The 27,738-nt window shown below is 33.8% G+C and overlaps 2 protein-coding genes across 2 annotated transcripts; both read right to left on the bottom strand.

Moving 5' to 3' along the window:
* Nucleotides 1–102: 102 nt before the first annotated feature.
* LOC110102236 (SH3 domain-containing protein 2) lies at nucleotides 103–12,691 on the bottom strand. The gene is made up of 10 exons (XM_020830481.2): nucleotides 12,486–12,691; nucleotides 8,736–8,858; nucleotides 8,597–8,666; nucleotides 8,369–8,520; nucleotides 5,320–5,421; nucleotides 4,546–4,746; nucleotides 4,407–4,469; nucleotides 1,895–2,062; nucleotides 1,736–1,810; nucleotides 103–519 (listed from the first exon to the last, which is right to left on the bottom strand). The coding sequence occupies exons 1-10, from the start codon at nucleotides 12,531–12,533 to the stop codon at nucleotides 406–408; spliced, it is 1,116 nt and encodes a 371-aa protein (XP_020686140.1). The 5' UTR covers nucleotides 12,534–12,691; the 3' UTR covers nucleotides 103–405.
* A 1,865-nt stretch (nucleotides 12,692–14,556) lies between these two features.
* Nucleotides 14,557–27,274, bottom strand: LOC110102243 (UPF0183 protein At3g51130). The gene is made up of 15 exons (XM_020830493.2): nucleotides 27,024–27,274; nucleotides 26,400–26,482; nucleotides 25,289–25,363; nucleotides 24,473–24,540; nucleotides 24,286–24,388; nucleotides 24,141–24,201; nucleotides 23,870–24,042; nucleotides 19,467–19,529; nucleotides 19,321–19,368; nucleotides 19,043–19,156; nucleotides 18,864–18,963; nucleotides 18,712–18,785; nucleotides 15,502–15,606; nucleotides 15,067–15,114; nucleotides 14,557–14,790 (listed from the first exon to the last, which is right to left on the bottom strand). The coding sequence occupies exons 1-14, from the start codon at nucleotides 27,157–27,159 to the stop codon at nucleotides 15,067–15,069; spliced, it is 1,251 nt and encodes a 416-aa protein (XP_020686152.1). The 5' UTR covers nucleotides 27,160–27,274; the 3' UTR covers nucleotides 14,557–14,790.
* Between the last annotated feature and the right edge of the window lie 464 nt (nucleotides 27,275–27,738).

Below are 27,738 nucleotides of genomic sequence, written 5' to 3'. Positions count from 1 at the left end.
AATTTTAAAATAATAATTATTGAAAGGAGCCATTAAAATTTCAAACTTTTATTTATTTCAAAATTCAGAGCATATTTATTTCTTAGACATTCAAAATTATGATGAATGATAAAAAATATAATATATCAGCACCTTTAAAATTGTAAAACAATAAGGTCTGTAAGCAAGTTTGTATACATTTTCATGATTATCCAACAATGGCTATAATAAAACAAAAATCAATTTTGTATGAACTTTTCATCCTGTTTATGTTTCTGACTTTGTTTGGGACGGCTTTCTTACTACTTCTTAAAGTAGCTTTTTAATACATAAATTAAAATATTTGTTTTAAAAAATTGCTTTAAAAAGCAGCAAAAAAGCCGTCCCAAACGAAGCCTCTGTAACCAATTCAAATTATTCGTATGATTAGACTTTCAAAATTTTGCTTGCAAGCACACGTTCTCTTCTCTCAATATGTGCGAGAGGGAACCAGCCTGCTTTCCCCCCGCATTCGCCTTCTGCCCAACCATTGCCGGAAACCTGGAGATGTGCCAATTCTTGTGAGAAATTCAATAGGGCAAACAAAAGTTGATGCGGAGCATATTAGTTAAATCAAGGCTTAGGAATAGCTTATCTAATTTAGTACCTTTTTCTAGAAAGTTCTAGGCATTTCTATTATATTGTTATAAATAGGTGCTATAAGTAGAAGAAGAGTATGATTTAGTATTTTTGGAATTTGAAACAGTTTTCACTGTTTTTGATCTCCAAGAGCTATGTAGCTCTTCTTCATCTTGCTTCTCCATGTTTCTCCCCACATCAAAAGTGTACAGTGAATATAACAGAAGAAGAAGGATTAACCATGTTTTAATAATACAATCGTGGTAACGGTCACTTAACGGTAAAAAAAATGTTCGATAAATATCAAGTTTTTGAAATCATCCACGTAGGCCTTTTGTGCATCGTATGGTTTCAGTGTATTAACACAACTGGGTTTCAAATCTTCTAAATAATCATTTGTGCCTAACGGCATCACAAATTCACCATTAGATTCGGTCATATGATATGAGAAAAGATCTTTGTGAAATGTTGGATGCATTCCAAAGATAATATTGCCCCTTCCTGTTAGATGTGATGCTGAGGAGAGATTATTCTGTGCGGGCGTCCGAACGTGTTTGGAGGTAAATCCGGACATGCCACGTCACCGAATGCACTGGGCCCGTGGTGACGTACGGATTCGCCTCCGGACGCCGCACAGAATAATTTTTCAATGTTGAGAGCGTGGCAGAGAGGAGAAGGTGATCACCGTGGAAGGGTCTCCACTGGGTGGCATGGACAGGATTGCGGACATAGAGCTACATCTGCACTCCACACCCAATAAAAATTCGTGGAAGAGGGCACCAAACATGGAGTTGCAACTAACAGTGCCAATAATTGTGGTGGTGGATTCAAAGTTTTTGTTGCCACCATTCACGAATCGAATTGATTTCAAGTGATTGGAGGAAAGATGAGATTTTGAGGATTGGGTGTTTAGGAGATGAGATGTTGGTCTGGATTTAGTGAAAAATGCTGAAAAATATTGGTTATCGAAATAAAACTCAAATGTTTAAGAAAAAGTGGCAGATCAAGGATTCATGAATTTTATGTTTAAAATATTATATTTAATTTATAATATGTTTAAACAACTTACAAGAAACTATATATTGCTATATTCAGTAATTATTATAATAAAACAGTGTAACCAATGAGATCCAGGTACCTTTCTCACAACAATGTAGTCCCCAGCTGACAAATTAAGCTCCACATCTGACTCAGCTCGAAATGAATGCATGGCCTTCAAAACAAGAATATAAAAGTATATCAAATAACTAAAAAAACACTAATGAAGAGCAAAATAAGATAAATTTAAATTAGTCACCTCTCCCAAGAAAAACTCCATGGAATCAGATGATCCATCAATGGCAGCCGAAGAAGAGATGCCATTTACTTCTTCATAAGATGGAGGTGGCGGCATTTGGTTTTCTATGACTGGCCTCGGAGATGCTAGGCTTGGAGATGCTTCTACTCTTTGGCGTTCAAGTACCATCTGTCAATCAAAACCTTTTATATGATAGTTTTCTCAGAACTTTGTTAATTGAAATCAAAATGAGCTTGTCATTCCTGAATTAGAGGGTATACAGGGCTGCAATTATGATTTAATTTAAGTAGGATTCAGAAAATCTTATTAATACAAAACTTAACAAATCCGGGTGGCTTTAAATACTGAGAACTGTTTGACATGGAAGATATCAAAATCCGATTGAATCTTAATAAACTGTTTGACAGATCTTTTCAATATGTAGGAATTAAATGAAAATGAAGAAAAGGAAAAATGAGAATAAATGGTGCAAATCTGTTAGACCGGTCCACGCGGGACCGGCCTGAGCACGAACGAGGCAAACTGCCTCCCCCTCTTTTCCTCAACCGACCGCACCGCAAGCGCCGGAGGATCATTTTAGGAAGGATTTTTGAGGGATTTGGGAGGGAAATTTGAATGTAGGGATTGTTTAGGGATTTCCTTTTGATTTGTATGCATTAAATACTTTGTTTTCCTAGGGTTAGCACAGCTTGAATTTGGCTGAAATTTGAGATCTCCTAGATTTAGGTTTTTCTTTGGGCTCTAGCGGTGCCTAGAGATTTGGGAGAGATCGATCATCCTCTCGAATGGAGGATCAATTTGATGGCCCTGATTTTAACCTTGAAAATCCACTAAATACTGAGCCTTGTGAGTCCATACCAAGTGAGATCCCAAGCCTACCTCCATTTCCCAAAATTCCCTTGCCGCCGCCTAGCCCAAGACCTCCCAAGCCGCTGGCCACTTGGCTGCCACCTCCCGCCGGCCGGCCAACCCCATGCCGTGACCCGCCCCTTGTCCCTTCCTCTAGCCGCCGACCACCCCCTCCTTTGAGTTTCAAATTTGAAATTTCAAATTTTCTTGGGCCATTAAATGTTTCCTAATTTAACTCCCTAATTTATGCAATCAATTTAATTGAATTTCAATTTGAAATTCAAATTGATCCAATTGATTGTCTTCATTTTAGGAAGTTCTTATCTTAAGAAAACTGAAATTTAATTTCAAATTTTTGTTAAATCTGTGATTAAATTTGTGGTCCCCACTTACTTAAAACTCAAGCTCCTCTCCCCTCTCCATATGACCGGCCCCCCTTAATGGGCTCTCTCCCCTTTCCAAATTGCATTAATAGCACCACAAATTCAGCCCAAATCTTCTCCCCTTTGTCGCCCCTCTCGCCCTCCTTAGATTAATTTGAATTTCAAATTAAATCCCTCTCCTAAACCACTAAAATCTGAATTTATTTCAGATTTCCTGCACTTACCACTTAGCCCCCACCATAGCCTAATCCCCTCTAGCCTTCACGCCGGCCAGCCCTCTCCACTCCAAGCTGCCACCTCCTCCCTCCCCTCTTCCTCTTTGATGCCCCCTCAACTCCTGGCAAGGATGCATGGCGGATCCTGAACTTGAAGGCGGACTCGTATTCGACATCTACGGAAACATCCACGTTCTTCGATCTCCATTCTTCGACATGGGGTTCGACCACGACGACACCATTGACGATTACTTGGAACGAATCCTCCCCATCCTTGTGCACGTCATCGACGGGCAATTTTCAGACTACGACTGGACCATCCACCCGCTTCCCCACCTTCACCGCCGTCGCTTCCCTCGCTATCACTACGGATCGTCTGCGCCGTCTACCTTGGAGTTATCTTGTTTCTCATATGGTTCTTCTTCCTCCGACAATCCTAGAAGTAGAAGAGTGTCTTTATGCCACAAGGTGAGACGATTACTTTGTTAACCGTCGTATTCTAGTTGAATAATCATATCATTACGTTTGCTTAAGTTGTTATTTTAAGAATCTTGCAAATTTAGTTGTAATGACTTGCCTAAATATTGTTAACTTCTAAGATCTTGTTTTGATTTGTCAAATTTGAGAAGCATTAAACTACTTTATCATACTCAAACAAATTTTATTAATTTCTACGAAAACAATTCCTGGTTTCACATCAGTTTTTTTGTGATTTTGTGGAGAATTCTCGTGGTTCATGAAGATTGATAGCAAATACTTGAGATCTACAAGTGTTTCCTATCAAAATCTCAAAAATTCTACTTACCCAAAGATCCACTAAATATGAGATTTAGCCATAAACCGTGAGGAAAAACTGGATTTAAGAAGGTAATAGAATTTATGTGATTTAAAAAACTATTTGGCAGGCTAAATTTTGTAACCAAACAAACCTTAAGGAGCAGTTCAAAATGAACTCCATGAAGGCATCATCGATAGTTTGAATAATGCTTGGATGGTTGAAGAAAATAAAGTAACACTTAAAAAAAAGGTTCTAATGAGCAAAGTAACTATAGCAGGACCACTAACCTCTCCTTCAAGTTGCTCAAGTATTTGTACTATCCTTTGATGGTAAATGCGTTCTGCTTCAACCTTCAGTGGTCATAGAGAAAAATAATCTGTGATGTTCAAAAGAATAGATTACCAATGAAGCAAGGAAATGCAATACCATTGCAATGAGTCTCTGTAAAGTTTGCTTCTGTTGTTGAACTTCAACAGAAAGCATTGCTGATGCTGCTTCCTTGCCAAGGACTTTCATGTTTGATTTCAAATCTTCTAGCTTAGTTTCAGCAGCTTCCAACTTTGAAATATTATCAAAATTGCCAGGGACTTCCTTTGCTTTTACCCTACGTTTTGAAACTTCAATTGCCTGAAAGAAACTAAAAATACAGATGAATGCAAGTTTCCAGCTAATGGGAATAAAATATATTAAATAAATTGATATTTATGTAAAGTTGTGGAACGAGTTTTCTCATTATAAGTATTTTTTGGTGATTTCATGTGTAATTTAGATAGGGATAGATTTTTGGTTATGGAAGGAACACCATAAATAGAGTTTGCTCATTAAATTAAAAAAAAAAAAAAAAAGCAGAGTGAAAGACTATAATTTCTCGTGTAAAAATTTTCATTATCAGTATAGTGAAAGCTGGAGCAGTAGAAAAAGTAGTCATTGATTGGGCAAATTGGTATAAAATTTTTTATTTATTTTGATGTGTTTTATTTTCTTCTATTTATTTGCTCTTAAAGATATGAATCTGGCCGTGGAACTATTCTCAACAATTCACACAATCAACAGAAAAGAAAGATCATTGCATAACAGTAACAACTTTTAAAATAAATGTTCTCCAAAAAACCCTAATAATGATGAGACGTTTACAGAAGGCCAAGAAACTCAAATTTCACATTTAAGTTGAAAATTTCTTCCAGAAAATCAAACTTATACCTGAGCTTCAGCCTCTTGATGCAATCTTCCATACCGCTGAGCAAGATGTCGAGCATCCTCCAAAGGAGCACCGAGTATCAATGCTCTTAAGGGTTCGGCAACCTGGGAATCAAATGGTTTTAAGATAAGTGATTAAATAAGAAAATAAAGCTCCACGTGAGAAGTGACAAAGGGTAAAAGAAAAAAAATATACATTTTCTTTGAATCAGAGCACTTTACAGCAACAATAGAATTGTGAGACCACTCTATTTGTGATTATTGTTGATTACTTGGTAGGAAGCACATCAACTTTGCCTAAATTTGCATGAAAAATATTATATACTTAATTCATCGGAGTTGGTTTTCTTCAAGTAGGGTAGAACGTTGTAAATTTGAAAGATTTTATTCCTTGAAAATACAAATCATATGTGTTGATATGATTTAAGTTGTATCTATGTCTTAGTTTCTATTTTCACAACTTATATTGTTGTAAAGCAAGCCTATGATGGTCCTATTAAGAATTGAATTTGTTCTTTAGTATTTTTATTGAGTAAAAGCTCAAAATAGTCTCCCCACTATTAGTAAATATTAAATTTGACATTCATGATAACCCAATTTAGTCTCCCGATAATTAGAAAATATCCTATTTGATCCCAAGGCTAAAAGCAACATTTAAAATTAACCCCATCAGTTAAATGTGAGAGCATTTTAGGTATTATAGTGAATGTGAGATTATATTATTATCTTCCTACAATTTTTTGTTATTTATCATATTAAAAAAAAACACAAAAATTATAATGAAAGTTAACCAACTAAATAATAAGAGTGAATAATTAATAAATGTAATTAACTTACATTATAATTTTGATTTTATTTTAATATGATAGATGATAAAGTATATAAAAAACTAATATAATATAACATACATCCTAATATCCAAAATGCTCTCACATTTAACTATTCGGTTAACTTTAACTATTATTTTTGTCTTTGAAACTAAATTGAAATATTTTCTACTAGCCAGGGGATTAAATTGGGACATTATAAATGTCTAAGACTAAATTTGGCATTTACTAATAGTCGGGGGACTATTTTAGGCTTTTACTCTATTTTTATTACTTTGAAGGTTTTAATTTCTTATTGCAATACATTCTAATTAAGCTCTTGGATTCTTAATTCAATTGTTTATAGTTCGCTACTTAAGCACATGGCGAGTTATCTTGGTTGGTATAGTTTAATATGGATTACAACTAGCGGTTCAATTCATCTTTTGGATATTGAGGGGCCATGTTATTTTGGGCTTGTAGTTTGGTTGTAAGTGTAGCGTGCATAAACAAGGAATTGCTTGACTTTGCTAGAGAGTGAGTTAATGAAAAACTTAAATTATGGAGGTCAATCTTAGAGTCTAAAGATTTTCGTTTTAGTAGATCTAAAATTGACTACATGGAGTGCAATTTTAGTAGTAAAAGATCTAGTGATGAGATGTAACATTGGTTGATTAAGTTATTAAAAAAAGTGCACGTTTTAGATATCTCGGGTCTACTATTCAAAGCAATGCTGAAATAGATAGGGATATTATTAGTAGAATTCAAGTTGGATGGTTGAAGTGGAAAAATGCATCGTGTCTGTTGCATGATAGAAAACTACCTCTCAAACTTAAGAAATTTTTTTATAAAATTGTGGTGAAACCTACAATGTTTTATGGAGCAGAATGTTGGCCATTAAAAGTAAAGTATAAAATTAAGTGTTATAGAGATGAGGATGCTCAGGTGGATGAGTGATTTTACATTTAAAGACATAATGTGAAACGAATATATATGTGAAAAGGATGGAGTAGGTTCGAAGATAAGATTAGAAAGAGTTGTTGTATATAGTTTGGTCACATAAAACATCATTCTTCTGATGATCCTATTAGGAGCGTAGATGTATTAGATCCAACCCATGTTAGAAAAGATAGACGTATGCCTAAAAAGACTTGGTTAGAAAGTATTAAAAATTCATTTTTTATTAAATTAAATGAGAATTTAACTCTTTATAGGACATAATAGAGAAAAAAAATATTAACGTAGCCGACCTCGTAGCAGGATAAAGGCTTGTTGTTGTTGTTGTTAAAATATTAAGTTTATGTTTTGCTAAATTGATGTTGGAAATTTGTCATTTTTGTTGAAATCCAAAAATATTGAATTGAAAGCTATAGTTTCAAGCTAGAACTTGGAGGATTCGAAGAAGTCACTGCTTTAGGACATTTTATTACAAACAAGATGTTCCTAGGCATAAAAATTTCAGCATATTGTTTGATAAAAATTTATATTTGCTCTCCATACTTGTTTTGTTGGATGTAGATGCTTCGAGCACTTTACAAGTCTTGAACAACTTTCAAAAATACTTCCCTATATAATGATGCAAAGCTTGGATATTCCATTGGTAATAATATTTTTGTTCTTTCATCGGAACGAACTTGATTTATGATTGAGATATTGTCAATTTCGATACATATTGCTTTCTATTTTTATGATGTGAATCCTGATTGTTGTGATTATCATTCTCAAATTCCTTGTAGAATTTTAGATTTTAGTTATTTTTATACTGATATTTGGAATGAATGATGTATGTTTTCTGATTTTGCATCAAAAGAGAGATTTTTGCTTAAATTAGTTATGAAACAGTGAATTTTAATCTTTTGTGTGTTTATTTGAGCATCTCCTCCTAAGTTTGTATTAGTAATCCTAGAACTTAAAACGCCCTACATCAAAAGGTCTAGATCGGATGTTGTGCTACTTTAAAAATTATGTAGTTCTATTATTCATAAATTGAGAGTAATTATCAGCTATGTAAATCAATGGTTCAAGACATTATCAGGAAGTGAAGATATGGATCAACAGAAGGAAAAACTTCACCTGCAATATTGAAGAAAGACATACAAAAAGAATTAATGAAAAATGAACGCAGGAGAAGCAGTGTTATTAGTAACTATAGTAATTTTGATCTTAAAAATAAGATCCATGCAGCCCAAACTAGCAAAGACAGAAAAACATACAAAAATATCCATCAAGAAAGTATGTAACAAAACCTGGGTGCTATAAACTCTCAATAAATACTCCTGTTCCTTCGTCATTTGTGTGCGTGCTCTAGAAAAACTAAATGCAGCTTTAGTTAATGAGTTACTACTTGTGCAGGTATTTTCAGCACCATACTTCCTACTATCTTCTGCCATCTTGTTACCTGAGTTATTCGGATTATTTAAAAGCAACTTAAAGATTCAAAGCTTAGAAATAATGATTTACTTTTATTAACGTACCAATTTCCACTTGCTTTGAGCCTGTAACAATGTAGCCTTCCAAACCTCGAACAACATCCCTTTGGAAATGCTGGAAGGTTACAGCACATATTAGAAACATATCTTGTACAATTTTCATCGTTTTAAGCAGACTACTGACCTTGCATGAGCGGGTTGATGTGTACAACTTTTCGATTCTGTGGTGCTGCCGAAGTTCAACCTCATCTAAGCTTATGTTTTCAGAACTTCCAAACGATCCACCTCCAAATTGTTTCAGCACAGCCTACATGAATGCTCAAAAAATAACAAGAAGCATCATAACTCATAAGGTATATGTGAAAATTCCATACTCTTAATCCAAAGGTTTCCACATGGAAAAAAATCATAGAACGAATAGAGAGTTAAAGACAATAGGGAAAATATCATAAACTGGTAGTGCACTTCTGCATTTAGCTTCACAGTTTGTTTCCATTGCGAAGTTTGATCAAGATAGCAAGTCAGCGCCTTCCTCTCAAATTAGTTCAGAGTAACTTTCTAAAAAGAGATAATTGTAAAGGCAATGGAGGCAGGTAGATGATGACATCATGCTATGATTATCAAGAATCTCTTAAGTTACAGGCAGGAATCAAATACAACAAGCAGATTTGGATTTCAAAACCCATCCAATTTATCATAAATTTATTTATATTCAATATCAATAGAATCTACAAACTTATACTTTATGTTCTTGGAGAACTAATTATATATTCCTGTGAAACAGTAAAGATCATTGTATACTTAAGAATGTATTTTTTAGATATTTAATAGGTAATTAACGGGTCCTAGCAGATGTACTCGTATCTTGTGGGCCTAAGACAATACACTTAGAGGGGGGTTGCCTCTCACAAAGACAGTCAAGAGCCCTTACGGATTAATCAATTCGCCACTCTCCCTCCACCAATGTGTGGCCACTCTCCACTATCCATTTCTAAGTGTTGCTAACTATGCTCATCATATCAGCTATAAGAAAGCATTCATCAAAAAGGGTATCAAATCACCCATTATAGTCGGCGAACCATGGAGTCTGTCATCCCCACAACCTAACTGCACTTGCCTCCTACTCCTACGTAATCCAAAGCTCCACCACAGATCGCCAATGACCTCGAGATGTCAAACAACTATAGCCCTCTCAGTTTAGCATTCGACGACAAACTCACCAGTACCTACTTGCCTCAAGTACTTGACACTGTAGGACTCGCCCAATGGTAGAAAAATGGTGATTAAGAGGAGCAATCATCCTCCAAGCCAATCAAGATGGTAAATGTGTCTAGGGAAGTTTTTACAGGGAGTCATTATCTTATGTATTTTTATTTTTTTATTAATGTTGTTTTTCCTATAACCTCCATATTTCTATATATAAAATATAAAGAAGAACATTTTAGATCTTTTTACATCTTTAACAATCTTTGTCACTTGTACTACAAATGTTTTAGCTAGTGGACTACTTTCCCCTCTCTCTCTCTCTCTCTCTCTCTCCATTCGTACACAAATTTTCAAGTGAACCAATATAGCTGGCCTACTAGTACGGTCGGGTATCGCTGACAAAAAGTTTGGACCCAACAAGTATACAACCATAAAATTTTCAAAAAACAAACAAAAAATGTAATGCCAAAGTACACTTGATTTGCCATAAAGGACCAAAAGTACAAGCACTTTGAAGAGAAAAAATAAAATAAATTATGACAACTATCAACAATCATATATCTAGTCAATCTAAACCCAGCTCAAGATCTCCTCAAAGTTATTAGATCAATCTAGAACAGAGTCACCTATAGGTTGATTTGACCCAATCCCAACTCAAACTAATCTTGGCTCGATTTGAGCCAAGAGTTTATTTAATTTTAACTTAATTTCAATATTTAAGCCAAAATCTTAGTCTAAGATATATATATATATATACATAAGTATGCATGCATGTACTGATACATACATATGCATTTTAATTATATCCCAAATTAGCTCAATTTGATTGAAACTCGACTAAATCAAAGTTCAAGCCAAGATGAGCATGGCTTGCAAGTTAACTAGTTGTTTTAATCCAAGCTCATTTTGAGCCAAAAACTTATTCAATTTTCGGAAGATTCACAATGTTCAAGTCAATTTCACAATCCTACATTTAACAATCTCATTAAATTTTCAATTAGTGGACACTGTGTAGGATTTACTTAATGTACAAAACTTAAAATAAAGTTCTAAAGTACCTAAAAATACCAAAAAGAACAAAAATAAGCAAATATTTCAAGGGACTAACATTTAAAATATACATAATATCTTCTAGAGAAAATTGAAATAAAGAATTAAATTAATTTGACAAGAAATTGACAGACTAAGGACTTGAATATCAATTTTAAGCTGAAAGATTGTATACAATTGTGATCATTCCTACATGGAGCACACTTATTTTCATCAAAAGAACTAGCTTAAATTCAAACGTGTATACTCGCATATACCTCCACAGATTAACTCCCTTGATAATCGACAGGTGCTACTCACCTAGGCCCATAGAAGGAAATCATCTCTTAATAGGAGGCACTCAAGCATCATCACAGCTCACTTGGCTTGCCACTCGCCTCATACCTCAGGTCTCCTGCCAGGGTCACTCACCCTTAATAGTGGTGAGACCATCCTTATTCACACCCGCCATCTCAACTATAGAAAAGCGCCCACCAACAAAGCTCTCTATTTGCCTTATCTCCACCATTCTACCATAGAGCTCTTCCTCCTTGTAATAATAACACATTCACCTCCCTCTTTGAAGGTGATCTAAAATTCCAATACAAGTTGCCGACAACCTCAAGAGGCCTACTAGCCATAGTCCACCTCAACTCAGAACTCGCTAATGGACTCGGCCAAGCATACTTGTCTGAGCCTATTCAACACTATTTAACTCACCCGCGAGACAGATCATCAAAATCATACTACGTCATTCTCTTCTCGGCTAGTCAAGAGGCGATAAGTGTCTAGGACCATCTGTACTAAGAGTCATTAAATTTATGTATTTATTATTCTTTCATGATGCTTTCCCTATAGCCATTAGATCCCTAAAAATAAAAGATGAAAAGTAGGATTTTGGATCTTTTGATTGATTGAGATCTTGAGCCCCTTGAGCATCTACACGTTTTCTCGAGTAAATTATTTTCTCTCCAATCTCACACAAGTTCTAAGTCACCTCTCACATATTTTACCTACTAATAAGGTCGGGTATCATCCATGGAGATATTTGATCCAGCAAAAAATCTAAAGTTATGAAGCAAGTATTCCTGTTTTCAAATCCAATGTATGGAAACTTGAAATCGAATAGGTTGAAGAAACATAGAAGCCAGAAACCAGTAGTTAGATTCAAATAATCCCAACTTCGACATGTGATTCAACTGTCTTATTTTGCAATCATAAATGAAAAAAAAAAAAAAAAAAAAAAAAAAAAAAAAAAAAAAAAAAAAAAAACATAGTCAACATCTGAAAGCAACAACCTCCATATTCTAACAATTAACCAGAAAGATCAGAGAAGAAAACACGAACACGGATCCATCAACAAACCTTGAATCCCAACTTCCACCACTTCCCTCCACTTCCCATCACGATGGCAAGCATCAAGCCTATGCTCGGCACTAATTAAACCAACTATAAATAAATCTATCAAAATCTAAAACTACATATATAACGCAATTTCTTATAGCGAGAGAGAGAGAAAGTGCAGAAAGTGCAGAATCAATCAAAATCTAAAACCAACTTCTTAAATCTATCAAAATCTAAAACCAACTTCTTAACCCCAAATCCGGAACCAAAACCAATCCGAATCCGAATCCGACGGAAACGACTCATGATTTCGAATTGAAGAAAGTGCAGAATCAATATGGCGAGAGGAGGCCACCTGTTGCTGCCGAGCGACCTGATCCCTAAGCTTCCGGAAGGCCTCCATGCCTGATCGCGCAATTGATAGCACTAAGCGAGAGGAGAGATCGATCGCCGATCTACTTGTAGAGAGAGAGACGTGAATTTACGACAGGCCGGCGATTCCGAGGAACTACAGTTTTTTACATTTTTTTTTTTCCGGGAACTTTGAAAATGACTTCGTCGCTTCATATAGGATTATAGGTTACTATAATCACAGGCTTGCTTGTGGCTCTAGCAATGATGGGCTTAGGGACCCCACTTATTATTGCGAGTCTAAAGTTTTATATTTGCATTGTCTCATATTAACTCACAAGCTCATTTTTTATACTTCAATAATACATTTAATATATTTTCTTCTTAATCTTTTTACTCGTGGATATAAATTATAATCTACTTATTTTAATAAGATATCCTAAAATTTATAATTAATAAATTATATAATTTTTTTAATCAAAGTTGATTAACGTATCTTATTCGGATCATTCGGTTTGCTAGCAAAGCGAATTCGATTGATATTTTTGACTCGTTTATTAAATGAGTTGGATTTGAATTGACTGGATTTAGGTTAAGTTAATTTTAGGTTGAACTCAAACTCAACCCGTCAATCTATTTTGACATCATTGCAGTCAGTCTTCACCACCTAAAAATTCTTTGAATTTTGATAGAAATTCTTTGTGCTTAGAAATTATGTTTAGAAAAAACAACATATTTTAGTTTATAAATTGAGAGTTGAGACTTTTTATTAATCAAAGATGCATTATATATATATATATATATATAATTCCTATGTAACATCATATGTTCATGAAAGTTCGCATGGTATAATGCACCTAGAGATCAACATAACAGAAGTATTGAGATGTTTAAGAAAAAATTCGACAGCATATTCTGATCAAAATTATAAAGTTGTTTTAATTATTTTGAGTTGAATATAGTATGTGAGGAATTGAACAAATTTTATATTATATTTATCTTAGGCTTTGAGACTGTCCCATTATGATTAAAAAATTTGGTAATAATATTCTTATCCAATTTTTCCGTAATTAAAAGACTCAATAATCAAACAAGAAGTTTACTATTGAGGTTATCGACTATTGAATTGCTTGATTGGATGTTTTTTAAATGCAAATATTTTTAGAAGGGGTGATTATATAGAATACACTAAATTTTGAAAATATAACAATTATTTGATTGGATATATATATATATATATACTTAGGATACATTTTAAATTTCCTTTCTTGCTTTCTCTTGCATCTTTATTTATAAGCTTGGGAGAGGGATAGCGGGCCATGCAACATGAGGCAATGAGTAAAGGGTGACAAAATGGATTTGAGGGTTAATGGATAGAGAAATTATTCTGTGCGGACACCAGATACAACTTTATGTCTGAAGGCGAATCAAGTGTAGCCACATCAACGGTAACGAGCCATGTTACCGGGCAGTACCGAACAAAAAGGTTACGTGATACATTTTGATTGATCTCCGTACATAATATTTTTTCCAATGAGGGTGATAATATGGATGAGGCACAAAGATGATGGGTGTAGGTGTATTTGTGTGCTGATTTTGAAATTTTTAAATATAAAAAAAATGTAATTTTTTAGAAATATCAAACCCATAAAATTTTATTTTATTTTATTTTAATTCTCTTTTGATTCAAAACAAATGGCTAAAAAAAATAAAATAGTGAAAAAGTAAAATTTAATACAAATAATCATTTCAACCAAAGAGATCCAAAGTGTTTCTTATGATAACTATGCGTCTCATGCTCAGGCTTCATTTGGGATGACTTTCTTAATTCTTCTTAAAGTAATTTTTCAATAAAAAATTAAAATTTTTTGCTAAAATATTACTTTAAAAAATAGTAAGAAGGCCATCAAATTAAAGCGCATTGGCATGACCTAGCCTAGATTTAGCAAAATCATGTTCCATGAAAACAAGACAACTGATCATATTTTCTGAGGACCATAAAACATCATATTAGCTATTTTTTATAGAACTGATTGAATTCTCTAAACAATCACCTGGGAAAGAACTGCTCTAACTTGGCTTATCAAGAAGATACAATCAAATATATTAAAAGAAATTTGCATAGTACTTGGTTGCTAGAACAAATGTCATTTTATAAGTACAATGTAATTATAAAAGCATATTTACAGCAAATACATTGACATTGGGATTTTGAATAGTGCTACTTTACAGGATTGATTAGCCTGTACAATATTTATAATGCAGAAGAAGCTTCCATTGAGTTGTGGAAGGATAACGCAGCAAGCTTCCTGCAAAACAATCATACTGGTCTTAGTGAACAGATTTTCTAACTATTGTAAGGCCAAAAACAAAATTCAAGGATTTTTTTGTCATTGAATTTACTCTGTGAGATAAGTACAATGTAATTTTTTATTGATTAATCATATATTTAATTCATCTTAAAGCAAATCAAATCACAATTAAATTCATTTTGATTAGATTTGGATTAGATTTCCTGACACAACAAACGTTGCATAAGCCTTTCATGATTCAGAATAAAAAGCAGAAGATAGCCAAATATATACCTATGACTGGAAGAGTGTAACAGTAGCGATATAGCCATTTCTCATAACCTATGAAAGCATATTGAGATAAAGGCTTATTAGTGCTTGTTTTATGATAGAAGAGCCTTGAAAAACAGTTAAGGTAAACTTGAGATGGAAATGTAAGACGGGCAGAAAATCTAATTGATTAAGGTTTCGTTTGGGATAGTTTTTTTCCTGCTTCTAAAAATAGCTTTTTAGTATAAAAATTAAAATTTTTGTACTAAAAAGCTAATTTAAGATGCAGTAAAAAAACCATCCCAAACAAAGTCTTTTTTATTGCTTTTTAAAACAGCTTTTTAATTCAAAAAATAAAATTTTTATACTAAAAAGCTGCTTTAAGAAGAAATAAAAAGCCGTCCCAAACTAATCCTAAATCCACTGTGAAAGAAAGAGAAATGGGTAAGGGTTTAACACCTCAAAAGCTATGTTCTGATATCCATAAACAAAGGTAGGGCCAAAAGGGTTGTTCATCGATCCTTGTGTTTGGATAGCAGCTCGGCCACCATCTCCGAGGATCTCCTAAAATGACAAAAGTTCCACTTGAAATTATTTTCAACTAGAAAAAATGGCCTTTATTTGTAACAAAACATGAATTTGAGCAAATTGGAACTCAGCATAAGGTGAATAGAAACTGAAATTGTAATACAGAAGTAGAAGATTCAAGTATAAATGAAGTTAAAAAAAAAATTATGGTGAATCTATTCAAGGAAGATTAAGCCTGTCAAACATTTAAGACCTTTTAAGGAACAAAAATAGCAAATCTCACCAAGTAGTAGACCTAAATGGATCCTTGTCTAGGTATCGGTGGATACAAAGACGAATACCATACAAAAAAGCAGTACTAAAAGAAGTTGGCGCTATGGTTTCTTTATTGCTATGGTTAAATAACTTGCCACAAAATTTTGCACTGACTTTGTTTTCATTACATAAACAGTTTAATGTAAATAAGAATGACTCTTGATAGTACACAATGGAGAAAAAAAATTATGTAGCCGACTAGACATAGTAGGATATAGGCTTTTTGTTGTTGTACAAAAACAGTTAAATGCTCTCTTTTTTATAAAAAAAAAAAATCAGAGAAAAAAACATAAAAACTTCTTCAAATTCAGAAACAACACAATGCATAGCATTTTCAGCTTTCCCCATTGTTGTCCTCTAGATGAGAAATTTACAATCACCTACCATTATAAGTACCACAACAACAAACAACAACATCAAGTCTTTATCATACTACATAGGGTCGACTACATAAATCTTTTTCTCCATTGTGTCCTATTAAGAGTCAAAATTTCATTTAAATCTAATAAAGAAATGTCATTTCTAATTTTTCTAACAAAATCTTTTTAGGTCTACCTCTATCTTTAACATAAGCCAAATCTAAAACATCTACTATCCTAACTAGGTTATCGGAAGGTCACCGTTTTATGTGACCAAACCATCTAAGGCAACTCTCTTTAATTTATCTTTCATTGAAGCTACTCCAACCTTTTCACATATATGCTCGATTCTTATCCTGTCTCTAAGAGTAAAGCCACTCCTCCACCTGAGCATTCTCATCTCTTCAATTATTAACTCAATATTTGATGTGCTGGTTGTTGGCTTTATATCCCCTTTAGGCGGTGGACTCATCATTATAAATTGAATAAAAAAATAAAAATATATAAAAAATAAAGTGGATGGCACGATTGGCAGGTTATGTTTATGGGATTCGTACGCTGAGAAATGGGATAGTGCTCATTAGAGTTATCTTTTAAGGTGGTGCTGTGCAGAGACTTGCCTTGGAGATGGGATGGGTCTATTTCACATGCATCACAAATCGGTTGCTTGGAAAAATAAGAATTTAAACTGAAATGGCTTGTAGCTAGAGTTCTCTGAGTAGGAAATTTCGCTAAGCTGTTTTGGAGAATGTAAAATTAAATTGGAATAATTTAAACTTAAATTGAGACTAATATTGTGCCAACCTTATCTACTAGCCTTGGGTGTTAGGAATCCATAAATAGATGCTTTTAGGCATATAAGAAATAAAAATTTATCTCGAAGAAAAATTTTCTTTTGCAATTTTCAATATTGTGGTACAAGTTGGATATTTTTCTTACTTGTACATGTTTTATACATAATTTGTTATTGGCCAGTTTAGTGCTCATGATTTTGTGATACATCTAAAATATAATTTTGTGAACATTAATTCATTTACTCACTAAATTTGATTGTTTTCAAATTCTTACTAAAACTCACTGATATTTATGACCATTTCATTATCAATTGGCTTAAAACTTGCTATGATTTATTTTTATTAAAATAAAATAAGTTGTAGTATAATCGGTAACTTATGATCAATGAATTTTTTGCTTTCCTTTGAATGAAAGCATAATACACATAATATTAATTGCATAAGGAAGCCTAGACCTAAATCATCCAACATCGTCATTGCCATGTGATTGCTTTACTAGTTTTAGATCATTGGCTCGTAAATCGCATGTAATGATGAAAATTTTAAATATTAGAAATGTAGAGCATAATATTACACCCAAAGTAACAACCATGAAGATCCCTCACAAAGTGACTACAACATAACATTAACGGAGGAAAAAAAATCTACACCTCTGGAAATTAAGGCCTTTGATCCATCATAGATGACCAGGAAATTGAGATCAACATCAGGACTGTGAAAACAGAGAATTTGAGAGGGAAAAGCTTGAATTTTATTAAGCAATCCACTCCCTATTTATAGATCTATACAAGGTATATCAATAAGGAAACAAATAACTCTTATAATAATATGAATATAATTATTCCTAAATCAATGGGAGGAATTAATGCAATCCTTGTAGTCCTCCCACGGATTACTGTTCACAACCGTGGATGTCTTCGGGATCGTAAGGTTGAGATTTAACAAGGACAATCATTATTGAATCGTAAAGCTAACTTTCATAGCAATCGGTTGCTCATGAATGAGAAGACTTTGAACTGAATTATTACAAATAGAAAATAAACTAATAATAACTATAAATTCTTAAATGTTTCAATATGCCAAACTCCTACTTCCAATTATAAACACAAAAAAAAAAATTTTTTTTGACCTTTCTATGTACAGGCGTTCATTTTCTGAGATGAACACCAAGAAGGTAAGAGTAAGAGAAGAACTGACAATTTGCTAGGCAAACTAAAAGTGAATATCATGACCTAAACCAGTTCTAAGGATCAGAAAAAAAGGGAAATTAACACAATTTTGTAACTAAGCATCTCTATTTTTTTTTTTTTTGGTTGCAAAATCAACCTGTTCAGGTGGATTTTTGCAAGAATACATAATTTTTCCTTGCTATTGGATTTCTTTCGGGAGTCTCACGCACTGTTATGATTTTTTTATGTTCTAAAATTCTAGTTCATAAAAGTAAGCAAAGGTGAAAACCAAGTGAAACTGAAAGCAATGCCAAAAGATAAATCTTCTCTGCAATTTAAAAAAATTTGCAGATATGTATAGTCAAAATACCTGCATATTGAATATAAAAAATATCAAGCTTCACACGTCATGACAATAAATAACTCACCAACAAAGGCCAATATGCTGACCTGCTTGAAGCAGTCGTTGAATAAATTACAATAGAATACTACAGAAATTTTTACCTTTACTTGTTCCCACTTTGTCCTAGGTGTTATGCAACGCTTAGAGGAGCCTCCTACTGGAATAGGTCCTTCAACTGCAAAAAATGGCACAACAGCATGAATTTACAGACCAAAAGACCAATGCCAAGCGTTGTTGTGTATTTAATACTCACTTTCAGCATCATAAATGACAAAGTTGCATTTGGTATAGGCGTTAAAATCTGAATGACCAGGATAATTTGTATGCAGAACAAATTTCTTGATTCTATGAGTCTGCAATAGTAAAGTAAAATATCAACTATACTCAGAAAATAACCAATAATAAAAATACTAACATTATAAATGAATATACCTGTCCATCAAATAATATGTCTAGACCACGTGAGAAATAATTGTAGAAGTAATCTCCACATAGAGTGGTGCGAGGGCGTGGGTCTGAAGCAGAGTGGATAACCATTTGGTCAACCTAAAACATTAAGATGAGTGCTTGTATTCATGTTCACATTTGATGATAAAGTTACAGCCAAACGAAATTTGGAACTTCAAGAGCTTAATCTTTTTTTTCTTTTTGTAAGATTCATTTCAGCACTAGATATTTGGAAAGCATTCAACTTTAAAAGGCAGGCCCACCTGCTTCTGATGGATACCACAAGGACGTCCTAACTCCGTCCATACATCCTTCAGATAAAAACAAAAAAGAATCAATGAAGAGTCAAACTTGACAAAGACATAATGCAGAAAATATTAATTTTCCAATCAAATATGTTATTCAATACCTGTGGTGATGCACCAAAAGGAATATGCTGGCCTCCAATCGTGAACCACAGTTCTTCCCCAAGCTTACAAAAACAAAAACACCATATAGCAAGGAAGTCAACCACCAAGGACAGCTATAAACAACTTAAAAAATTCACATTAAAAAAAGTAATTGCTTCCATGCAAAGTATTACGGTTATTGAACCTTTTTTTTTTCAAAAACCAAGTAACAAAGGGAAGCGTCAAAATCAAATATGGGGACCAACGTTAGCATGAAGCTATACCACCGAAGTAAATATTGCATTTCCAGAGCATTCTTACCTATCATAATCTTCCTTAACTTCCAATTAAGTGAAAGGGATGTTGAAATGCACACCACTAAATCTTGTCCAATTACACACCATGCTCAGTCAATCAAGTAATGCATATAAACCTCAATCATCTCTACAACTTTATCATTTTGAAACACACTAGAAACAAACCTCTAATAAGTGCAAGCATTTGTTAGTGTTATATAGGACATTGATATTGATATAACACACAGCACTCAATGATACTAAAACAATTGTCCTGACAACAACTATAAATATAATGAATTTCCATTTAAGTTTCCATCAAACCTTTTGTTCATTTAATATAATTTGAAGTATGTAAATGCCTCACAAAAACTCACCACACTGATCCTAAGCTTGAACCTTTGGTTTGCCTATTGGTGGAGCCAACTTGTCCCCTGGCTATAGACCACTGACTTTTTAATATAGTAAGGTTAAAGACCATTCGTAGCACTTGAATTATCTTGGATTGTGGTTGATTCACGAGTCCATTTATGCAACCAATCATCACTATTGTAATCCTATCATTCATTGGAAATTACTTTTATGGTCGCCATCAAATTTTATATAAAAAAAAATGTATTATCATTATTGTTATTAGTATTAATTTTATGTCACATTTTATTTTATTTTATTATATAAGTTGCTACTTGCTAGCCTCTAACTATGATAAACCGACACTTCTCCTCAAAGAGGCGTGCAGTGTCCAACACCGTATCCGACACGACACTCGTCCGACACTTGTCGGACACGCCGAAAACGTGTCCGATTAAAAAATATTAAATACAAATTGGACACGCATGTCCGACACGCGTATCTTAAATATTTTATGAATTTTTTTAAATATAAGCTCTTGCATTTTGCAGGATTTAAACAAAATTTCTTATCTCCTATCCACAACATCAAATCAACGTCCACACTTAATACCCAATCATCAAATATTCTTATTTTCATTTCTTATTAGCAGTGAAGGTATTTTCATCTCCTTTCTCGGTGACTGATAAACGGCATCAACGCATGACTCTCGACATCCTAATACTAATTATTTTAAGCACAAATTCTAGTTAAATGACTTATTATTTTCAAATTCTTTTTAAAATTATACTTATTTAATTTTTATACATTATTTTTAAATATAAAAAACTATAATACCGTATCCAACCCGTGTCTGTGTCCTATATTTTCAATAACTGACATGTCTCGTGTCCGTGTCGTGTCGTATCCGTGTCGCCGTGTCCGTGTCTGTGCATCATAGGTTATTAAACTTATATAATAAAATGCATCTAAATTTAAATTTTGCTAAAATTAAAATTGTTTAGTTGAGATAATTCTGATGTGAGATAAAATGGATAGTTCCGTTTAGATGCTTGCTATGAAAGAGTTTAGAAGAAGGTGATACATTAATAAAAAAAATGGTGGTGAAACAAGGAGGGACAAAGCTTTATTAAGAAAAAAAAAAGTAATTTTAAAAGATTAAAAAAAAAAAGAATGTCAGACAGATTTATCATTATTATAAAATGCTATAATTCTTTCAAACAGAGTAGTGAGTAAAATAAATGTTACATCTTTTAATAATTTATATAATACACTTTGTAATAAAGAAGAAGAATAAGAGATAGATATAATAGCTACGAGTAAGGATAATAGTTATGTGAATTTTCATCAAGGTATATGCATTAAAAGTGAAAATAATAGGATCTTAGTTAGAAATTACATAAAGGCCCCTCATTTCTACAATGTTGTAAGACACCCTTCATTCACGGAAATACATAAAGTTCATCTCACATTTTTTAAGATATAGAAATAGCACTTTTTGTAAACGAAATTGGCCAATCTTATCAAAATTCCCTCCATTTGCCAAAGGTAAGGCCTCCCATCACACCATGTTCGTTCCCTTGTGAGCTTAGGTGATGCAGAAGATATTTAGATGGTAAGATTTCGGTAAATGACTCTAAATTAAAAAATAAAAAAGGTTTGTGTAGGACCCTTATTACTACACATGTTGCTAAGATGTCCCTCATTCACGAAAATCCTAAAGTTATCCCACATTTTTTAATATATGTATATATATATATATATATATATATATATATATATCCTTTTTATTGATTCAAAAATTTCACCAATTTGATCAAAATGCCCTCCATTTGACAAAGGAGAGACCTGCCATCACATCATGTTCAGTTCCTTGTAAGCCTAGCTGATGTAGGCCGGATGTTTATATAGCAACATTTGTGTAAATGTCCCCAAATTAAAAAACAAGGAAAATTTGCATAGGGACCCCTCATTTCCACATACTTTGCTAAGATGTTCATCATTCATGAAAACCCTAAAGTTCACACCACATTTTTTTAAGAAATAGAAATATTCATTTGAATAAATGATAAAAATGGCGGATCTGATCAAAATGCACTTCATTTAACAAAGGTAAGACATCCCATCACACCATGTTCATTCCTTGTAGGCCTAGCTAATGCAGACTGAGATGTTTAGATGGAAGCAAATTGCTTGAACTCATCTGCCTTCCATGTAGATAGCCATGAAAATTCCATGGGGATGAGAAATACGTCATGGATGTTCTTTTTTGTGTTATCACTGTATGACAATGGATTTTGCTCATGGATCCAATCATAATTTGAATTTTGCTCAAACTGAAGGGAAAATATTATAAGATGGTGGTGAGACCTGCAAAGCTTTATGGCGCAAAATGTTGGCCATTAAAAGAGTAACATAATAATAAGTTAACTGTTGCTGAGATGAGGATGCTTAGGTGGACGAGTGGATTTACTCTTAAAGACGGGATGTGAAACGAGCATATCTGTGAAAAGGTTGGAGTACCTCCAGTGACAGATAAGATTAGAGAGAGTCGTCTTAGATTTTGTTCATGTAAAACGGCGGCCTTCCGATGACCTTGTTAGGAGAGTAGATATACTAGATTTGGCTTATGTTAGGAAAGGTAGAGGTAGACCTAAAAAGACATGATTGAAAAATATTAGAAATGACATTTCTTTAATAGATTTTAATAGATTTAAATGAGGATTTGACTCTTAACAAGTCACAATGAAGAAAAAGGATTCATGTAGCCAACCCTACGTTGTGGGATAAAGGCTTGATGTTATTGTTGTTTTACTGTATGACAATGGAGGAGATGGAGTTCTCCAGGAGAGAACTGGCAGCAGTAAAGAGATGGAGTAAAGATAGTGGTGATGAAGTGCACTTGTGACTTGAAGCGGGCATGCTGTAGGAAGACCTTGCGTTATGGCTATTGAGAGATGATGGAATGACGGTGGAGATTGTGAAAGCAGATACCTTGGGGTGAGTGACAGCTATTGATGGAATTCTGGGTGCGGTGCAGGGAAAAGAAAATCTTGGGAGAGGGAGGAACACAAAAGGGGTAGAAAGAAATAAGAAAGATGATTAAATGAAGAGAAAAGTGGCCAGCCTGATAAGTGAGAAAAGAAGGGCAAGAAGGAATAGAGTAGGCAAGGAAGAGAGCTCATGAGAGGGGAGAGATGCCTTCATTTCAATCATCAATATTTTCTATTACATCCCATCCTTTTCCATTTACAAAGAGGGACTCCAATATTTTAATGAAATGAAAACTAATACAAATGAAACATAAAGAATACAACACAAGCATTAAGCATCATAAAATCTAGCCCATGATCGTCCTGCATAACTAGACCAAGCTAACTTCAGTAAGGTAAAGGAAGATGTCTGTTCCAGTGAAAAGGGAGAAGGATGAATAAAGGCGGTCAACTAAATTTCAAGTACTGCTGGTGCTTCAATGAGTAGGTGGGGGTATCAAACTTGATGGATCAAGATGTAGTTATCAAAAATGTTATAATAAACCTACATGCTAACTGGTTTTAAAATTAGATGTCATCTGCCAGCTTCAAAAACAAGAAACCTAAGTTGTAGCATGATAAAAAGAGCATGATGTATACCTCCCAAAAAAAATGGTAAAGGTGATAGTAAGACATGAAACTGTTTGAAATAACCCACAGAAAGCAGCATGATCAAACAGATGCCACACAATTATAAGCTAAAAAATGAAGATGCATGAAAAAAAATTGGATGTAGAAGCTAACCTTAGCATGCACTTCCTCCATGTACAAGCTGCCAGCAGGCAAAGGAGGTGCAAGAGCCTTACTCATCAAAGAACCCACGCCAACCTTACTGTCAGAAGAGTTGTCGTAAACGGACACACGGCATGCTACAGGGGTAGTTCCATCAGGAAACTCTAGAGGCAGATCTGCTGAAACTGCCACGGTAACAAGCAATAAGTGTGTGAGATCATTGAATTGATTTTTTGCATAACTCAAAAACAAGCCAACAATCCATAGAAACTAAGATGCATACCTTCCCCATCATGGCAACAACTTGTAAATTGACTAGGGATTGGAAAAGCAAATGATAATCCCTGATAGCATACATGTTAGAAGAGGCAAAAAAAGACAGGAAGATTGAACGGTATGCACAAAAGACAATAATTCAGTAGGCATACTGGGTAAAATAATGTATATGTTCCTCTATCTTTGTCATAAATGCCTGGAAATGTGGGTCCGAAGAGAGCATATACTGCTACAAAAGTTGCAAGGGTTGGGCCACTAAAAAAAGAATGAGAACTGAGATCAAAATTATACAAAATAAAAAAAATAATAATAAAGTTAAAATGTTGTATTAGCACTTGCCCAATCAAAGAAGTTGCATAACGCATTTGCAGTCGTGTAACTTCATGAACCTCAATCAGCCGCAATCTCTGCATGGAATAGATGGCTAACTTTTTAATCATCACAAAATCACGACTGGATCAAGGTAAGATTTAATAAGTGGAAAAAGCAAGTGTTGCAGCATTTGTTGAAACTGAATAAAAGTCAACTCAATAATGTTTGCATAGATTTATTGGGTTTTAGTAAAGTTTGTTTTCTTATACTCATAATTTTGCAGCATCTTAAACTTCAATTTGAATTTCAGTAAAAAAGGATAAATTTAAGGAACCACAGTGTTGACACAACACTTCATAAGAAAATTAACACCTGTCAACAGAGAATTTTACCTTGCATTCATTCCAATCAATTAGAATAAATCCAATGTCGCTTTTTCACTTATCATTATCTCTGTGATACTATTTGCGGAATTATGGTTTACTTTCCAACTAAAACCACTCAGCACCAACTATTTGTAAAATGAAATCATCACTTTGTATGTAGAGTTTAACACAAATATTGATTTCTAACTAAATCAACCAAATAATGGAATCTAATTCTAATAAATTCATAATTGTTAAAACATGAATTCTGACTTCATGCAAACAAATGGGAAAAGCAACCATAAAACCATAAATGCTTCCTAACTAGTGGAATAATTCATCAATTTAAGACGCAAATTTAAAGAGAAACATGACCATAGATACGCATAAAATATAGTTTCAGAATTTCACCCAGTAAATGCTTTCAATAAATGATCAACTATGGGAAATGCTTAATAAAAAACAAGAAAAGGGATACCTGTGACCAAGGATCAAAACGAAGATGGAAACCATGATCTGGAAAGTTAATAACAATATCCAACTTCAAAGGCTCCTGCAAGAAATGGTTTCAAAACATTAGATAGTTCCATGAATAAAAGCATTAAAAACCTTTTACATATTCAGACAACTTTGTCTTGAATTGAATGCCAGCAAGATCCCCTCAGCAATCTCATTGACAATGCATTTCAAAACAACAAGATCCCCTCAACAATAAATTACAATATTTCAATAATAAATTAAAATGATTCTTAACAAGCATAATTTATTATCATAAACTCTAGATAAAACTGTATCCAAGTATGATAACATTCTCTGCTTATTTTTTGCCTCTGAATGCAAAGCCAAGCCACCTTATCAATATCTCACATGTCATGCATGATGCAGAAAGGAACATTTAGGAATATGGAGATCTTAATAGCCCTATGGATCACATAACTTTTTGGAGAAAAAGACCTCTGGAAAATACTCTCAAATTTTTTGAATACTTTAAATAACAGAAAAAGGTAGCAATACGCATATCAAGAAGTGAAACTTCCATACTACTTTGCTGGAAAGTTCGTTAAATGGAAGAAAAAAAAAATCCAGGGTAAGATGCATGAGTTTTCTGTAAATGAATTGCACTGATAAAGTAACTCTAAAAATTGTTAAACTCTATTATTCCTCATCTCTGATTTCAAGTTGTCTGAATAGCATAAATTGGTCACATGTCATTCCAAACTAGTGGGACACATCTCATATTTTTTAAGATTACTAATGTGTAGGACGAGTGGTACAATGTGAGGGCCTTCAAAAAAAAGGAAAACATGAAACCTGGATTCACACATTTTCAATCATCAAACTTTCCAAATATTGCATGAAAGCGTAATTTAACGGTGCAAATAGCATAGGTAATAGCAAGTGAGAAATATCAAAATTAAGCTCAGTTGGAGCCATCCAGATTCCAACTCACTAACATTCCCTTACTAACTTTTGCACTTCGGTTCTTACCACTCACATAGATCAGAATTAAACACATCATAAGAGAATAATGCAGTGCAAGGCACTCCAAACAAAACCTACAGAGGAGAATCATTAAAAGAAATACAAACCTCATCAAAATATTTGACATGGACCACATCATAGATGTTAGGCTGGTGCTCTATTTGAGCAAATGCTTCGCGAATGGACATTCCTGCAGGAAGTACAATAGAACATCAAAGGAAAATTTATAGAATTATATAAAACCATCTTCAGCATATATATCACCAAAAGGAATTAAACCTTTTCATCATGCTAGATATATGACTTTCTAACAAATAGAAAGATTATAAAAAAGATTCTATAACAAGGTTCCGTGCTCGACTGCAAGTGCGGAAAGAAATGAATATCGATTAGTCTAAAAAACTCTTGTAATGGCACTTAGGTTCCTAACAATTTCAGTCGATTCTAAATTCAGGGTGATTATCATAAAATAATTTTCATAACGCCAATCCATTAGAATTAACAATTAAATCATCTAAAGCATGAATGCTCGAAAACTGTAAAACTCTTCAACTCTGTCTACAGTATAAAATATAAGGAAGCACCAAAACAACTATTCATCGCCTAGGCCACATCAACGAGTTATGAAAAAAACACCCGCTGTAGAACTCCAACCAATCGGTGACCTGATTTGCCACCAGAACTCGATTACAAACATAAATTAGATGAGTCAAAATAGAAGGACTGATTACCTAGGGTAAACGGCCCAATTCCAAGTCCTGGTCGGAGGTCGAGAGTGATAGCCCCCATGGCCGTACCCTCGCACCTCCTCCTCGGCCCAGCTACCGCTGCAGCGCCAGATCTCTGCGGGCTCTGAAGCTGCTGCATCTCAAATTCTTCCCTCTTCTTCTCCTCCTCCTCCTCCTCCGGCGACGCTTCTTATACGTTTCTTGTTTTTGCGACCCGGAATAGGTAACCTAGTGGCCCAAGCAAATTGTGAATGGGAAGAGGCGCGAATTAGCTCCGGTTGAGGTAATTTACTGTCATGCTTCAAACAGCGAACAGTTTTATGTTTTCCTGCTTACGAGGACGCGTGTCTTGTTGATAGTATATAATGTTGTTACTTGTTAGACTATTCCATTAATTAAATATATTTTTTAATTATTATTAAGGGAGTGTAATTATTGGTAAGATTAATATAAATTAATTCATTTGAATACAAATATGATGCAAATAAAAAAATCTCAAATATTTGTCATAAATCTAATCGTATCATTATCCAAATTATATTATTGATATGTCATCAAAAAATTATCTTAGTCGGACGCAAATCTCGATGCAAAATTAAATTGGAAACTTCAAAATTTAATTCGGAGACCATTTGAACTCCGATTTCAGAAAACTTGCAGTCAAACTGAGCGTCTCTGAAATACGAACCCAACGACACAAAATTCGACCAAATCCAAG

This window comes from Dendrobium catenatum, unplaced genomic scaffold (genome assembly GCF_001605985.2).
Source record: "Dendrobium catenatum unplaced genomic scaffold, ASM160598v2 fragScaff_scaffold_772, whole genome shotgun sequence".
Lineage (NCBI taxonomy): Eukaryota > Viridiplantae > Streptophyta > Magnoliopsida > Asparagales > Orchidaceae > Dendrobium > Dendrobium catenatum.
Note: the sequence above shows the minus strand (reverse complement) of the source record. Positions and strands in the feature narration are given on the sequence as shown.

What these genes read in the sequence shown, in the direction of transcription:
- LOC110102236 (XM_020830481.2), bottom strand. Translation starts at nt 12,533, where the DNA reads ATGGAGGCCTTCCGGAAGCTTAGGGATCAGGTCGCTCGGCAGCAACAG. An exon ending in TGAGAGTTTATAGCACCCAG is followed by an intron (nt 5,422 to 8,368) that starts GTTTTGTTACAT and finishes TTTGATTCCCAG; the next exon opens with GTTGCCGAACCCTTAAGAGC. An exon ending in TACAGAGACTCATTGCAATG is followed by an intron (nt 4,470 to 4,545) that starts GTATTGCATTTC and finishes TGACCACTGAAG; the next exon opens with GTTGAAGCAGAACGCATTTA.
- LOC110102243 (XM_020830493.2), bottom strand. Translation starts at nt 27,159, where the DNA reads ATGCAGCAGCTTCAGAGCCCGCAGAGATCTGGCGCTGCAGCGGTAGCT. An exon ending in TATGCAACTTCTTTGATTGG is followed by an intron (nt 24,389 to 24,472) that starts GCAAGTGCTAAT and finishes TTCTTTTTTTAG; the next exon opens with TGGCCCAACCCTTGCAACTT. An exon ending in CAAAGTGGGAACAAGTAAAG is followed by an intron (nt 15,607 to 18,711) that starts GTAAAAATTTCT and finishes TTGTCATTTTAG; the next exon opens with GAGATCCTCGGAGATGGTGG.